This window comes from Leucopleurus acutus (assembly GCF_964270905.1).
Source record: "Leucopleurus acutus genome assembly, chromosome: 4".
Taxonomy (NCBI): Eukaryota; Metazoa; Chordata; class Mammalia; order Artiodactyla; family Delphinidae; genus Leucopleurus; species Leucopleurus acutus.
The window spans coordinates 153,070,839-153,088,022 of record NC_139146.1 but is presented as its reverse complement, the minus strand read 5'-3'; the positions used below and the strand labels follow the sequence as shown (position 1 = coordinate 153,088,022).

The following is a 17,184-nucleotide window of genomic DNA, read 5'->3' as shown; positions in this document are numbered from 1 at the left end:
CCAGATATGAAAAGGAAAATGAAGTCTTAAAGTCCATACACACACACACATACATACATACATATACACAGAAACACACACACACACATACACACAGACACACATACACACACACTGTGGAGAGGCAGCTCTGAGGACTAACTTCTCTTAAAGTAAATTATCATTAGAAAATGAAGAAATGATTTAGTTGTCTATTTAATAAAACCACTGGTGGTCTCCAGCAATCTGTCAGCAGAGGAGAGTGGAAAAATCTCAGAGAGCAAAAGCTAAAGTAACTCTTCAAAGGAATCCAGAACCAGGAACTAATGAGAAACAGTTATTCACCTATTAATGTGCATTCATTCAGCAAATATTTAGTGAGTCCTAACTAGGTTCAAGGCCCAGTGTCAGGTGTGTAAAAGGAGAGGGAGAGGGAGTGGGGGTGGGAGGGAGAGAGAGAGGGAGAAGGAGAGGGAGAGAGAGAGAGAGGGAGAGGGGGGGGGAGAGGGGGAGAGGGGGAGAGGGGGAGAGGGAGGGGGGAGGGGGAGGCGGAGGGCGGAGGGGGGAGAGAGGGAGAGAGGAAATCTCCAGTGAGGGAAGAACAAAAATGAACTATAAGCATATTAGATAAATATTTACCTTATTTACTTAAATTTAACATGCTATTATTTATATACCATTAACAAAGAAGAAAATGTTGCCCGTTAATAGGCACATTGTTTTTATAACCATATATTGTAGAATGTATCCCTATTTCAAATATGTTGAGATATGAGGAAAAAAATCAGTATTAATAGTATGCTAGGATGTACACAACTTTTTAGAAAGTAATAGTGCTGTCAATAAATAAAATTGAGAGGGACCAAAAGTGTGGGAAGGCGAGGACTTGTCATAATCTTAAACTGTGTACTTTGAATAAGTCTTCCTTGAGAAAGGGACATTTAACCAAAGAGTTGAAAGTGGTTGAAACTAAGCCTCGTGGGGATTTGGCAAAGTATCTTCAGGCAGGGGGAGTAGCCAACTGCGAACCGGTTTTATTTCAGGACAGAAAGGCAATGAGCATTAAGAGCGGCTGCGTGGAGTTTGCAAGAGGGAGAGGAACGTGATAGGAAGACACTGCAAAGTCAGAACACTTACGGTTTTGATGTGCATTCAAGAGACTGGTTTTTAATCTGAGTGACACTGGGAGCCAATTTAGCATTTTAAGCAGAGACGGGATGTGACTTAACTCGTAAATGTGAAGTTAGGGATACACAAAAATAGGAATAATACTGTTAGGTAGGATTACTGAAACATAAGAATAATAGCTCATAAATCTCTATCAAGTGTTTACACAAATCGTGGAAAAATATGTTAGAAAGACAGAGGAATAGTAAAAAATTCTCCTGGCACCCCCAGATGCATTTCAAAGTGACAGCTACTGCAGGTGCTCATGGAGCTGTGCTCTGTACCTAAGGGCACATGACCAGACAATCTTTGGAATTAGGACTCTGAGGGAACACAGCCAAGATGAAACGTACTAAAAGGACTCTAGGGAAGATAATGATGGATCACGTCTGGGCATAAGTCAGATACCATTCTAATGGAAGAATAGCCCCTGGGTGGGATTATTCAAATCAGTAAGGAGAAGGTGGAAAATATTTGTTTGAACTGTGAATGCTTTTGGCAGACCCAGATGCAATATTTTCACATCTCTCATGGCGACAGATCCCCCAGGACTATATATAAAGAAATACATGAGAACAAAAGTGTGTGGGCCATAAAGCAGAGAGCAATAAACACGAAGGAAGACCCTTGATTCTAGCACACGGCCCTAGCAAAGGAGAAAGCAAAGAGCCAGAAGAAGGGGCTGATCCCTCCTGAAAGAAATCATGGAACAATTACGAACACGAGAGCACGAGAAACAGGGAGAGACGTAGCAGAAATAAATACAGCACAAGGTCTCAAGACTTTCAGACTGAGGACATGAAACACTGTGGAGCTCACGGGAGGTTTAGGTCGGCAGTAGCCCCCAAAGGCACAGTCTCCAAAAACATTCATCTCATTTTTCGTTTCAGAATCAGCTAGAGGATATACGCCAGCTAAAACAGTGTGGGGCTTTGGTGTAATCCCTATGCTGGTTTCACAAATGCAAGTAATTCCATCAGGGCACTGGGTCCAAAAACGCCTGTTCCCAAGGGCGATGTGATTGTCTTGACATTGTTTTTCTGAGAAAGGGGACACTGTACGGTCTGCGCTTTCTCCCGGAAAGCTTATGACTATTGGGCTCTTGTGGCAAAATCAGGCTAGATATACACTAAATGTACTCCCTCTTCTTTCCGAGCCCAGTCCCAGTTTAAATCTCTCAGACTCCTCTACAATAGAATGTACTAATTGAGAGTCCTGATAAGCAGCAAAAGTACTGTCTGCCACCACAAGGCTGCCCTATGATCCTTCACATGTCGTCTCTCTCACTGTCTGTTAAACGCAGACGATCCAGTGGAGGGCTCCAAGGCCTTGGGGAAGTGATTCTAAAACTATCTGTGGTGCTGAAGATATTTTCCCTCTTCCATTTCTATAGTTACCAGAAAATAAGACCCCTTTCATAGATGATGTAGCAGTATGAATTTACTGGAAAAATTTTAAAGATTACTCATAATTTCTATACTTTATCTCATCACCAGGTAACAAATAGTTCGCAGACTGAAGCAAGGACATTCCCATTCCGTAGCACTGTCTCATATGATATTATGGACTGCAGCGAGACTGATCCTGGATCACTGGATGGCTGCATGAAACAGAGCCCCCCATAAACCCACAGCTGGACTGCAGTAGAAATGAGAATCAACGTGATAAACGAAGGTAGGATGTCGGTTAAACTACCGGAATAAACAGAGCAACAGTACTGTCAGTGGCTTAAATAAGATATAAATCCTGAAATGTGGTCATAAAGGGGTATGGTGGCTTCATAGTGTGGACATGGATTAAGCTGTTTTAACACAGAACCAAATACTTTGGCTTAAACAAGACGTAAGGCCTTGTAGGTGGCCAGACGATGGTTGGGTAACTTGCTCTCATTGCATACATGACGTATTCATTTCCTTTTGCTGCTGTAACATGTTACCATAAATTTTGTGGCGTTAAGCAACACAAATTTGTTTTCTTACATTTCTAAATGTCAGAAAACCAAAATAAGCTTTACTAAGGTGCCAGTAGGGTTGGTTCATTTTGGAAGCTCTAGGGGAAACTCCACATCCTTGCAATTTCTGGTTTCTTGGGCCACTTACATTCCTTGGTCTGTTACTCACTCATCAGATCTCTCCAACTTCTTGCCTCTGCCATCACATCTCCTAATTTCTTCTTTGGCTTCCTTGCCTCTCTTGTATGAGGACCATTATAATTATACTTAGAGCCTACCAGAATAATATCCTTATCTTGAGAACCTTAACTTAATCACGTATGCAAGTCCCCTTTGCCATTTAAAGTAGCATTCACGTGTTCCAAGGATTAGGATGTGAATGGCTTTTGTTAAGACATCTTCAGCCTACCACACCCAGGCACCTTCTATTTTAGTTCTTCTGCAAACATCAAAGCATGACTTTCTCCAAATTAAAAATAGCTCCCCAAGCTACCACCACCAGACCCATATTCCAAAAAAGCAGAAACAGTTAAAAGAGGAAGGGCAGGCACATAGCTTTCCTATTTTGGTCATAATTCAGACAGTAAATGCATCAGTTACCCTCACATTCCATTTGCCCAAAATGTGTCACAGGACAACATCTAGCTTCAAAGAGATCTGGGAACGGTAGGTTTTGGTGGGCCTGCTAAAACTGATCTTTTATTACTAAAGAAAACTAAAGAGAATTATTTGGAAGATAAAAATCAAGTTCTCTCCACATATAGTGACAAAACTAACCTATTTGTGTGTGGGTTTGATCAATTAAATATAAGTTATTTAACCTTGGACAGTTGATACAGAAAGAGTCGTATCTTTCCACAGCAAAACCAACTCTTTTTTTTCTTTTTCCCTGTCATTCCCCTTCCTTCATATACTACTGAGTGCCTGCTGTGGTTTTGGACAGAATTAAAGTACTGAACTCTGAGAACAAAGAAGTATTACTTGTAATTTCTAAGTTTACTTGATATTTTCTTGATGTTGTCTACATTAACCATATCCACTAACTTTCAGAACTTTTACAAATGAGGGTCATAAGAAAACATGCCTTTAACTAATGTAACCAATCAGGTTTTTAAGAATGGTTCCTATGAGGTATAAGATCATGATGGAAATTAATGAGATAAACCGTCTGCCACAGATAAATAGAATACACAGGAAACAACAGTTATCTAATATTGGAAACCAGTAGCAGAGGACTATGGCTCCTGAAATAAGGCAAAAAGAAAAAAAGTGGGATGAGCTGTAGAACTGCCTCAGCTAGCAGCCAAAAGGCATTTGGTTGATATTGATGCAGAGAAGGGGAATCGAAAGTTCTCAATGAACTAAAGATAAAGATATTGGAATTCAGGAAAGCTTGGCAGCTGGAATTTGCAGGACAGAGTACCAAAAGGGAGAGAAATACGTTGAGAAAGAGCTCCAGGAATCTTAATAGGGGTCTTCGGGGTCTTTGGTTCAATGCATAGCATAAAACTTCACAAAGTCAGGCAAAATTCAATTACTATAGCAAGAAATAAAACCAGGGAGCTATAATTCTAAAAGTTCCAAGAGCTTACATAGTGGTAGGTGACATATGAGTTGGGTTAATCAGACTTCAGACTGGAGAGACTTAACTGAAAAACCAGACTGGAGAGCTCATAGAGACTCCAGAAATAATGAATCTTAGAAGGTTAATGAAAAACTTTTAGTATAAAGGTTACTCTAGAAATAATCAAATAGAGTTTAAAAAACTCTAAAGTATGAAACTGATATACAGGTAAATTAATGTCAAAACAAAAATCAATACTTCTCAAAAGTATCCCGCAAATCTCTCTCAACAATTTTCACCATCCAATTTAAAAATACTTTAACAGACATGAAGAGAGAAAATTAGACTCATATGCAAATAAAAATTAGTCAATAGAGACAATTTCAGAGATGATGAAATTAGCAAAAAAAAATTTTTTTTAAATATCTGGCATGAAAAGATTGAAAGATTTAAAGGAAAACATGAAAAAATGGGGGATAAATGCAGATCATAAAAAATAAATGGTAGTCCTAGAGTTGAAAATACAATATCTGAAATAAATTTCAAAAATACTCTGGTTGGGACTAATAGCAGACTAGACACGTACAAAAATGATTTGTGAACTTGAAGTCAAAGCAACAGAAACTATCTGTACTGAAGTACAGTAAGAACAAAGATTGAAGAGAAAAAATGAACAGAGTTTAGTGGTCTATGTGAAAATAGTAAGCAATAACACATATTGGTAATGGGATTCCTAATGGAGGGAGAGAGCTGTTTGAAAGGAATTGACAATTTATTTTTCCAAATTTGTTGAAAAATGTAAACCAAAAATTCAAGTTGAGCAATCCCTGCAGGATAAATCTAAGTAGAGGAAAAAAAACCAAGTCATATCATAATCAAATTGCTGAACCCACTGAAAAGGAGAAAATTGCAAAAACAGAGGAGAAATAGAAGGAAAAACTAGAAATAAGAGTTTTCATTAGAAATCATGAAAGCCTAAAGGTAATAGAATAACATGTGAGAAGTGTTGAAAGAAAACAAAAAGGAGAACTATCTGCTCCAAATTCAATATCCAGGAGAAGTAATTCTTTAATGAAGAAAAAATTAAAATACCTTTAAATAACAAGGGCTGAGAAAATGTATCAGGAGCATATCTGAATTTCACATTGTTACATAATGTTTATTAGGCTAAAGGAAAATTCAGAAATTTGCATTTCCATGAAAGAATGAGGAGAATTAGAAAGGACGAATGTAAAAGTCTTGTGTTTTCTTTTTTAATTCTTTGAAAGATATTTAACTATTTAGAGAAAAAAAATAACACAATGTATTATGAGGTTTATAACACATATAGGAGTAAAATATTGGACAATATTACCACAATGAATGGAAGAAAGAGAGATCAATGTACACTGTGTTAAAGTTCTTATTCTGTACTTGAAGTGGTAAAATATCTGAAGATACACGGCAGTGCGTTAAAGTTGTATATTGCAAACAAAGCTTTCACTTACACCTTCAAATATCAACAAAAAGCCATAGCTAATAAGTTAATAGTGGAGAAAAAACAGAATTCTAAAAGTTATGTAATCCAACAGAAGGCAGAATACAGGGAAATAATGAATAGAGAACAGATGCAACCATTTGAAAACACACAGCATGAGGGTACACTTAAATCCAGTGAGAATCAGCCCAGGAGAGAGATGTTGAAGTTCTCCCAAAACTATGAACTTCAAGAAACTGCTTCACCGAGAGGAAGCAAAATAAGAAATTAAGGAGGGGCATGACTGTTTAGATTTTACTTGTCCTTAAAACTTTCAGACTTTCTTTAGACTTTATGTCACAAGGGCAGAAGAATTTACTTTTGGATATTAATTACTTTGGACTCATTTCATTGTAACTTTAATCTTTGAAGTATTATTTCTCTCCGGGAATTTAATAATTAGATTATCTGTTAAAATGTGAGCATGTCTATGCTCTCACTATTGCGTAACTGGAGTATCTTGATATCACGATTTAATCTAATTGCAGAAGCTCTCAAGAGCTCTGTTAAACAGTGTAACTGCACATAATTTAGCATGGGAAATAATAGAAAGAATCTTTAGGCCTTGGAGTTAATGAGGTAATGTACTGTTCTATCATATTTAAAAACCTTCTGGAAGCAAACATAGAGTGCCCACCAGTAGCTCTCGGGGGGGAGATACAAAAGGGAAGCAACAGTCATTAAGTTAAGGACACCCCTTAACTATGAGTGTCCCCAAATTCAGCTCTGAGAAAAGAAGTTAGGTTCAGATGGTTGATTTGGGAAACGATCCCAGGAAGCACAAGTTAAAGAGTAGGAAAAGTATGACAGAGGAAAGAAAAATAGCACAAAAAAAGTGTTAATTCCGGTGAGGACACTCTGAGGAATCAGGTACAATGCACCTGAGAATCTTCCCACTGAGGAGCGGGTGCTGGGCTTCTTACCCATTGACTCGTGTTCCTCATTGGTTATGGACTGTCCCTGGGGGCATTCAATCCCTGGCACAACTGGGCTACCTGAAGGGAGGCTGATAAAGCTTCTTGTGTCAAATAAAGTCCTCAGGAGAGCGGAAGAGAGACAAACTCCTGCATGACCAGCCGTCAGGGGATGTCCGCCACAGCTGAGGAGGCCCGAGTGGGGCCTGGAGCAAATCATCAAGACTGAGGGCAAAACTGATTTGATACATGTCGGATCTCAACCCCTGAAGAAACAGCCACTCCCTGAGATCTCGATATGCTTATTTTAAAGTCAAAATTAAGAGAATAGAGCTGGAGAATCTGAGGAAAGACATATACTCCTGCTTCACATGTTTCTGGGGAATCAAACTGCTGGACCAGTAGTTCTCCAACTTTATCATCAGTCATCAGGTGGGTTTATAAAACACAGATCATCCTACCTCATGACCGGACCCTCTGATTCAGTAGGTATGCGTGAACCCTGAGAATTTGCAGTTTAAAAGAGACAAATGAACTTATTTATAAAACAGAAATAGACCTACAGACATAGAAAAACTTATGGTTGCCAAAGGGGAAAGGGGATGGGAGGGATATATTAGGAGTTTAGGATTAACAGATACACACTACTGTATATAAAACAGATAAACAACAAGCACCTACTGTAGAGCACAGGGAACTATACTCGATACCTTATAATAACCTATACTGGGAAAAGAATCAAAAAAGAATATATATATGTATATATGTATCACTAAATCACTTTGCTGTACACCTGAAACTAACACAACATGTAAATCACCTATATTTCAATAAAATGTTTTAAAAAAATAAAATAAAAATTAAAAATAAAATAAGTTGCTCATGCTACTTGCTCAAAAACCACAGTTAGAGAATCACTGAGCCAGAGTGACCCTCAAAACTTCTCTCTCTCTCATCCTTTAGTAACTCACAGTGGGAAGAAGAGAGAGGAGGCACTCGGCCTTTTGCTTCCTGCTTTCCAGACCTTACTGCCTGCAGGAAGGTTATATTCCCATTTGTGCTTTGTCCTTGCTGAAAGCTTAGCGGGGAAGGCTGCCTGAAACTGGAAGTTCAATTCTATGATGCATGAAGAAGCAGACCACTGTTGGTCCAGACTTAAGCCACTTTTTCTAAAAAGCTTTATCCGTAAGAAGATGATGCTTTGATGTCTATATGGCTAGCTCCAAATGATGTTTCCAAATTCTGAAGGAGAAAAATAGAGGTGTTCTACATAGACATCCTATAGAACCAGAAATTTTGTGCAGAAGTTTCTGACATGAGTAGAAAAACAAATCCACTTGATATTACGTGTGAGGTCTTAAACAATAAAGGAGGGAGAAATAACAGCATGCATATGGGTTTTTTTTTTTTTAATATGGACAAGCTTTCTGCCCAGAGGGTAAACACTGAATGACTTTTAAAATTTCATACATTCTGTATCCTAAGCTGAAGATCTAAAGCCGATTTGCTTTATGTAAAAAGAAAAGCATGAAATGAATTCCACTGGTAGAGTCAAGCTCCTTTGATTTATACATAGTGTTTCTTCTGACAAGGACACAGAAGCACTCTCATATTTCAATAACCTAATTTTGCATTGTTTGAAAAGAAAAAGGGCTATTGATAGACTTTTATTTGGCTCGCACCCAGGGATATTTAAATAGACTTTGCACTTCAAAAACACTCTTTAACAAATTCCAATGACTTGTGGTATTTGCAGAGCTTTTTATGGTAATCAATAATATATTTTATTTTTATAGCTAATTGACAAATTGTTAAGATAAATATCTTAAATTCCCTATGGAAACCTGATTTTCTAAAGGTCTTTTTAACCTTTTCAGAAAAGTGGATAGAGATTGAAAAATGAGTTAAACTAGTTTTAGAGATTTATTGGGTCCATAAATGTGCTATTTGTCTACCTAATTTGCATTTTCTCGCGTGTTCCTTGTATTTTTCAGGGTCACAGCTCCTTCTCAACTATTCTTTTGTTATTGGCCTATAACTGTTCTGAGTGACCTCAAGTTTACTAGACTTATTTATACACAAAGCATACGTTTAACATTATTATGGCAAATATAAACAATATAAAACCAAAGGAAAGGGAAACACCAAGAAAAGTGACAAATCACTTATTTAGCAAATGACTTGCAGGGCTGCTGTTTTATAGCTAATTCTACCCTTTCTAAACATTTTACTATGAAGTGATAAACACAACTAGTTACCTACCCAGTATTTATTCTCACCTTCCTCCCTTCCTCCTATATAGCTGAGCATTTCATCCTTGTGAATGGCAAACCCCAAGGTCAAAGAAGCATCTTTAGCAGTCTCTGCATTTAGGGGGTCAATGGCAGTTACTGTCGGTACTTCCATTAAAGTTCTTTTAAAAGCGGGCTCTCAGGTGTCAGGAAGTATTTTTCCTCCCTCTTGATTACTTTTTCCCTGCTGAACTGTGAAAATGCCGGCTGGAATTTTCACCTCCATTTGGAAAACATTGAGAAAGGAAACAATGTTCTAACCACAAATAGTGGAGCATAGGATAGTGATGACATTGCGGGGCTGCCATCCTGAGCCACACCATCTGGGCTTCTTTTACACGTAAGAACACCACACCGGTATCTTCTTTATGCCCCTGTTATTTGGGGTGTCTGTTACAGCAGCTGAAGATAATCTCTTACCGATCCATGCATAATACATTTTCTACCCAGGTTTTTGGCCCCTTCAAATAGGTTTAAATATTAAAAACGATCCTTGAAATATACTTATTGTCTTCCCTAGTTGATAAAAATGCAGTAGAACAAGGCTGGTTGCTTTTTATCGGTTGTGGTTGAATTTGATGAATTAGTGTTAGTCTATACTTCATTTCTCCCTCTCAGCTAAGGCAAGCACACTGGCAAGTCAGATTTAGAAGAACAGCTGGGCTGTCTAAACATCTGTCAGATCTTATATGGTCCATATACTCCTTTATATATGCTTGACCTAAATAAAAGTGTTTCTTATAAACAGATATTGCCAGATGCCTTCAGAAAATGTTTTGAGGGAAGGTTTTGCATTTATTTCTTTCTCTCTAGTACCTCATTCTAGTAGTATTTGACCAACTTGGATACCCCAGTCAGTTTTTCACTTCGTTCCTCATTTCTCATGGTCTCACATCTTTCCTTACCTACAACTTTCCTTACCTTACCATTTATTCTGTGTTCCATCATTATAATCATTCTCTTGTAAATGTACTTAAATTTATAATGTCTCTCTCCTACGTACTCATGTGACAAAACAAGATGTTGGTAAACCCAAATCTCCTCTTTCTATGATTACAAATTCGCAGCCAACCACAACAGAAAGAAAACATACTAATACATATCATCTCAAGAACACCCAAAGATGTGCCCAACATTCCAACTACATACTGCTATTTTTATAACCCTACCTCCCTACAACTTTTCTCCTCAAATCACTAAAGCTCTCACAAACTGCCCACTTTCAATAGTTGGTACAGTAAGTTCCCTACATACGAACCTTCAAGTTACGAACTTTCAAAGATGTGAATGTGCGTTCACATGTCCAATCACATAAGTTACTTCAGGTGTCTGGCGTACACTGTCACATAAGGGCATCCTCTACAAGTAGTTGTGCTTTTGTGTACTTTACTGTACAGGACTGTATACAGTACAGTAGCACAGTATCTTTATTTCAAGATCAGGATGTCTGGAAGCAAGTGTAAAAGCAGCGGTGAAGTGGCTGGTACTGCTAAGAAGCACCAGGAATAGGAGGCCCAGGGAAAGGATGAAGAGAGACAAGAGGAAGAGAAGCAACCGAAGAACTGAAGAGATTCACGACGCAGGAAATGGCAAGAGGATTTTCTTTATTTGAGGAGGCACTGTTAGTTTCTGAGGCACAGGACCTGAACGTAGAACGGTACATGAAGGTCGCAGCAGCCATTCAGAATGCAACCCAGTGCCACCATGTCATCTATGACGAGAAAAAAAAGCTACTACCCAGACATCACTGGATCGTTTTTTCAAGAGGGTAGATAGAACTGAATCCAGCAAGGAACTGGAACCTGTGCCGTCAGCGTCAGGCATGAGTGAAATGGCAGCTGGCCCTCCGTCTCCTATTGCTGAGGCTCCTTCAGCTCTACCATCTCCCACCTCCTCTCCCTCCTCCAGTCAGTAACTCTTCTCGCCTGTTCACTCGATGCCAGCCCCTGGATGCCAGCTGTTGTACTGCACTACTGTACTTTCCAAGGTGCTGTACTGTAAGATGAAAACATGTTTTCTATTTTTTGTGTTGTTTTTTATGTATTATTTGTGTGAAAAGTATTATAAACCTATAAACCTATTACAGTACGGTACTATATAACCAATTGTGTTCGTTGGGTACCCAGGCTAACTTTATTGGACTTACAAACAAACTGGACTTACAGATGTGCTCTTGGAATGGAACTCTTTTGTATGTAGGGGACTATTCCTCATGACACTGAAATAATCCAAGCAATGCAAAGAGGATTTCCTCATGCTCCCACCCTGAGCATCTGCTCCCAAACTGTCTGTCCTCCTCCCTGTTTCAACAGATTAACTATCAATCTTCCAAAGAACAGCCCTTCCATCTGTGTACTAGATTATATCAACTTTTTAAAGACTTGATGACTGCAATTTTCCCCTTTTTCTCTTATATGAGCTGCTTTTCATTTTTACTGGACTATTCACATCAACATAAAAGATAATCACATCTGCAAAATGAAATTCCCTCTCTTGACCCCAAGTGACTCTCCACGTACTGCACAGTTCTCTCTCTGTTCACTTTCAACAAACATAATATCCTTGCTTCTCTTTCCAAACCCCATCCCTTCACAGAAACATTTATACCAAGGATTTCAAAGCAGATTAAATGTAGTAGGAGGTAATAGGAAGAGATTGGTTTTACTCCCAGGTTTAGGGATCTTTGTTCCTGGGAAAAGGAAAGCACCAGTGCTTAGTCTAGGCAATCACTGTTAATATTGAATTCCTCTTAAGTAATTCATAATGCTAAGCCTGAAGGTGGAGGACAGGCGGCACTGTTTCTGAGACCTCATTATTCCTTTATTCTCATATTCCATCTTCAGAAAAACCTGATATCAGAGTAAATAGTTAATGCACAGGAAGGATGAAATAGGGACACCGCATTTCCCCAGAACCACTCAAGGCACATCTTACAACATAACTGCCTGCAGTTTGGCTCAAAGCCTTCTTCCTGGGCTTTCCAGCTGGATCATGGCAAATGAGTGAGTTGTGTAAGAAACCTACATCAGACGTGACTGCGGAGCAGACCCTCAGAAGAGCATCAATTTAGAATGGTTCCCATGCTCTACCATGCATCACAATTCCCTGAGAAGCTTATCAAAATGCAGATTTCAAATCAAATTTCCAGAGAGTGCTGTTGAAGCTCAGGTCCTAAATCTTTGATATTTTTTCCCGTGGTTCTGATGCAGGTAGAACATGGACCCTGCACTGCTCTACAAACTAGCTAGAACTCCAGTGTGCCAGGTACTTAGACTGGACAAACTAGGGCTAGAAGTGAGGATGAGAGGTAAAAGACAGAACTTTTGGTTAGCCACATGCCATTGTGAGAAAAGGGAACGGAGAGCGACCAGGATTCCTGGCAAAAACACCACCTCAAAGCATCAGTTTTGTCAATTAGGCCATTAGCCAGTAAAAATCACCGCAAAGAGGGAGACAAGGGCCAGGATGCCTACAACCACCAGTTCGCCATGGATGCAGCACCCAGATAGGGAACATCTCACACACACTCCTGTCCTGTCCTCCCATGACTGAGTCCTCTGGGACAGTTGCTATCTCTGAACATCCAACTCCAAACATCTGAGACCACTGGGAACAAGCCTCACCTCCTTCACACTTTGTCTGTTATATTCACTGGTTTCTGTGAAAGCCCATTTCCAAGCCTTGACCCATGTCTAGCTGACAAATGGATTTGCACCAGAAACCAAAACCTAAATCTGCTTCTGTAGAGTGTCAACTATACTCAAACTTCGCCAGAGCTGCTCTAAGTCTTTGCTCAAAACCCTCCAACCCCACTTTTAGCAGAAGTTAACATAAATCTTTAAGTTAAAGGGTCCAGAGATAAGAAAGGAAGTTGCCAACAAAAAAACAAATGGAACTAGCTGGGACCAAGATGGGAATAAATCTGACCTCCAACAGACCCTCAATCCCATTGTATGCTGATTTTCCTACATTAGCATATTCAGTGACACGCCTACCTGGTGGCCATGACTGGACACTAAGGACCAAAAGAAGATAAAAAGGGGGTGGCACCCCTCTCCCTCGAAAAAGCACTGCCCCTTCCCCAGTAAACTAATGCACATAACTCCCCATCATTAGTCTCATTCCTCCTCCGTTTGCCTTCACTCTTTAAAATTAAATTCCTTTTGCCAGGTAGGCAAGAAGTTGATCTGGGAACTTAGTTCCTGCTTCTCCACTCTTTGGTCACTGAATAAAGCTTGTGCTTTGTCAATTTCAGCTGAAGCTTCATTACTGGCTGCTTGAACAAAACAGAAAAAGAACCTTCCCCTAAAGAATCCAAAAAAAAAAGAGTGGATATATGTATATGTGTAACTGATTCACTTTGCCGTACATCTGAAACTAACAACATCGTAAATCAACTATACTCCAATAAAAATTAAAAAAAAAAAAGAACCCTGCCCTGCCGGGTAGGGGTAGCAGAGTCTATATGACTTAATTCAGTAACAAAACCATAAGCTCCCCAAACTTTTCAAACTTTTTTTCCTCTCTCCTCTTAATTCATTCCAGTCACACTAGCCACCTTGCTGTTCCTACAGAAAGCCAAGAAAGTTCTGCCTCCTTTTTGTAAACCATAGAGTAAATTAATGTATATATGTGTATGGAAATTAATTAGTGTGTATTAATGAATCATACATACAATCCTATTATCAATTCAACTAAATGTGAATTAAGTCAGAAATAAAACAAAGCACTGATTGTAAGATTGATATCAGCCTACTTGGCCAATGCTTTAAATTAATTTAAAGCCATTAAATTAATTATTGAGATTATAAAACTTTGTACATAATAAGTTTTCTATATCACTAATAAGATCAACTAAACATCTGATCTAACTAAAATTTTTAAATGCTTGATTTTTTCAGTTTCTAAAATTTATACAGTTGCCTAATTGTTGATATTCTAAAGTTGAAAAAATAGTTTAAATTTCCTGTGCTTTAATTTTCCAGTCAGAATGAGTTACTCTGTAATGTCTCATGATGAGAAAAGTGGTACAAATTTATTATATTTACTTACTCACTTTTTTTTAATTGGAAGGGTTTTACATTAACAGTAAGTCCTGAAACTCAAAATGAAGCCTTCCTAGTCAACTGTGACAGTCTTTGAATACCTACTGAAGCAAAAAGCAATTAAAACACCCCCACATTTCTTACCATTCACTTGAAAGATGTGAGTCTGATAGATGTGTTCATAGCCCTCTGCATAGCAGGTGTAATTGCCCATGTGAGTTGTGGTGACCTTGGTAATATATAAGGATCCATCATCTCCAAAGTCCTATAGAAAAAAAGTAAAATTAAATAAAATTAGCTGTTTTTACTTAAAATGTATTTCAACAATTCACTTTTTTAAAAAATGTACTCAGGAGCAAAGTAAATTAAAATATTATCTTTAAATTATCAAAATGATCACTGTTAGTTCTATAAAGTTGCAAGATTTTACAGGCTGTAATTACTATCTTCTCAAGACAAGTTTTGTTTAAAAAGTATAATCTCAGTATTTATTTGAAATATCTGAGTTTATATAAAATAACTGAATTTTCACATATTTATTCTAATTCAGTTTACATTTTAATGAATAAAGGTATAAAATATTTTTCTTATTTATAGCTAAAACAAATAGCTCTTAACTACATTCTTCACATTTTTAATTGTCTATTAAGTTTTACATCCTTTAATTATATCTATACCTAGGAAAAAAATATTAAAACAGTGTGGTTTCAGACATAAAATGTATAGCGATATCAGTAGAACAGGATTTTTTTAAGCCTCCCAGAAATAATCAGTACATTAGCTAAAATAACCACGGCATTTCAAATTTATGGGGGAAAATATGCATAACCATTTTAGAAAAAAGATTAAAAAATCTTGTGCTGTTTATCAAAATCAAATCCAAGAAGCACCTCTGGAAAAGTAAAGACCAGAAAATCTTCTCTTTCATAAAGGGAATGAATACACTGGCAAAAACTGTCATAATCAACTTATTCAGAACTCTGGAAATAGACAAAGGCTCACACCAGCGCACACAGCATTACTGGAAAAACTGGCTGAATTTCAGCAAGGACAGCGAGGCTGGTGGCTTCCCTCTCTTCAGAGCTGCATGGAAGCCTTGGACCACCAGCTTCGTAACTCTGCCAGCAGAAGAACGGGTTTGAAGCTCCTCCAAGACCCCATCCTCAGAGAATCATCACAATCTGACCTACATGGCAGCTCCCTGAAAATTTCCATTTTCATGAATTCTTTTTATTTGAGCAAGACTTAGAGTTGAGTCCATACGTTTCTGACTCCATATGTTTCTGACTTTACCTATATTCACATCATGTGCATTTCTGTTAAAAATAGCTTCCCTCTAACTGATACTCACTACAGATTAATTACAATCAAAAAAATGACTATGGAGCTATTGAATATGGACCTCAAAATAATGAAAATGTTCTCCCAGTCAAGAAAGAGAGAGACAGAGAGAAGAAGAGAGAGAAAAAGAAATGGGGGAGAAGAAGAAGAATGAGAATAAGGAGGAGGAGAAGCAGAAGGAGGCTGGGGAGGAAAGGGGAGGGAGCTTCGGGGGAGAGGGGGAAGAGGAGGTGGGTCAGGAGAGGAGAAACATACTGTATGTTCTGGCCATCAGATTATTTAGCTGATGAATAATATTGTCTTAATGATTATCAAATGAAATAAAATTCCTCCATATCATATTATATGAGATTGATCATACCACACTTCTGCAGCTCCCAGGGGCATCTCATGGACTTACAGGAAAAGCCTCATGCCCTGCACGATAGGGGAGAATTTGGAGATTAAACCCTAACAAGGACGTCACTGAGTGACACCAATTTGTGATAGCATCCCTTGCATCACCACGGGCTACCATTAGAAACAGGGCTCCTGGGTGAGCACTTAGGCTAGAGAACAGAAACACCAAACAGCAAGGCCACGCTGTCCCTCAGGTTAACATTAAGGCAGGGAGTTGACACACAGCTGGGTATAATATGAGAAAAAGCCAAATCTCTGCAGAAATCAGTTCAGGATGATTAGAGTTAAAGAAATTTTGAGAAAAACTATGAGCCAAAAATAATTCTTGACAACCTGAAATGTAATAGTAAGATACCTAATGAGCACAAGGCAGACAATCACACAGGACGTGCATGTACCAGAAAGACTCCTCACAAGCAGAACAGACCAGGGAGACCAAATCAGAACAGAGATGAATCCCCTCATGGAACAAGAATAACTGGAAATAATCATAAAAACCCAAAGTATTATCTCATATTTGTAATTATGTTTAAATTCATTTATGCCAAACTGCACATAGGTCTTTTAAAGTCTATTTTCAAATAATACTTTTTAAATTATTCATAAAACTTGAAATAAACTTTTCCACGTGTCTTCCTGTATAGCTACGTAGAAAGCTTGGCCCTTCCCAATCTACTATAATCCAGATTCCTTCACCGAACGATGTGAAAATTTTCCAAGAATATAATCTTGAGAATGTTTATTAAAGTATCTTATTTTGCTATCTGTGTTATTCTGTAATATGAAATCCTTTTAATGTAGATATGCTCTAAATTAACATATTGTGTGATCCCTTCTAATCTACATATCATTTCTTATTTTTTCCTCTTTCTTCCAAGTAGAAGCAAAATCTTCCAGCCTCAATATATTTCAATACACAACTTTATAATCACCTTTTCAAACAGCATTTCTGAATAAGCAAGATTGTCTCACCACTTTGCATGAAGCATGGATTGTATCACTATACTTATTATAAAA

The 17,184-nt window shown here is 38.1% G+C and overlaps 1 protein-coding gene across 3 annotated transcripts in view; it reads right to left on the bottom strand.

Annotated features, from left to right (window-relative positions):
• Positions 1 to 17,184, bottom strand: part of FSTL5 (follistatin like 5) — a gene marked incomplete at both ends in the record, with an annotated part of 643,376 nt that overhangs the window by 151,430 nt on the left and 474,762 nt on the right. For all 3 annotated transcript variants that reach the window (XM_082838713.1, XM_082838714.1, XM_082838712.1), the window contains one exon: positions 14,572 to 14,692. In XM_082838713.1, coding sequence (XP_082694839.1) covers positions 14,572 to 14,692 — 121 coding nt within the window. The remainder of the gene's footprint in view (positions 1 to 14,571; positions 14,693 to 17,184) is intronic.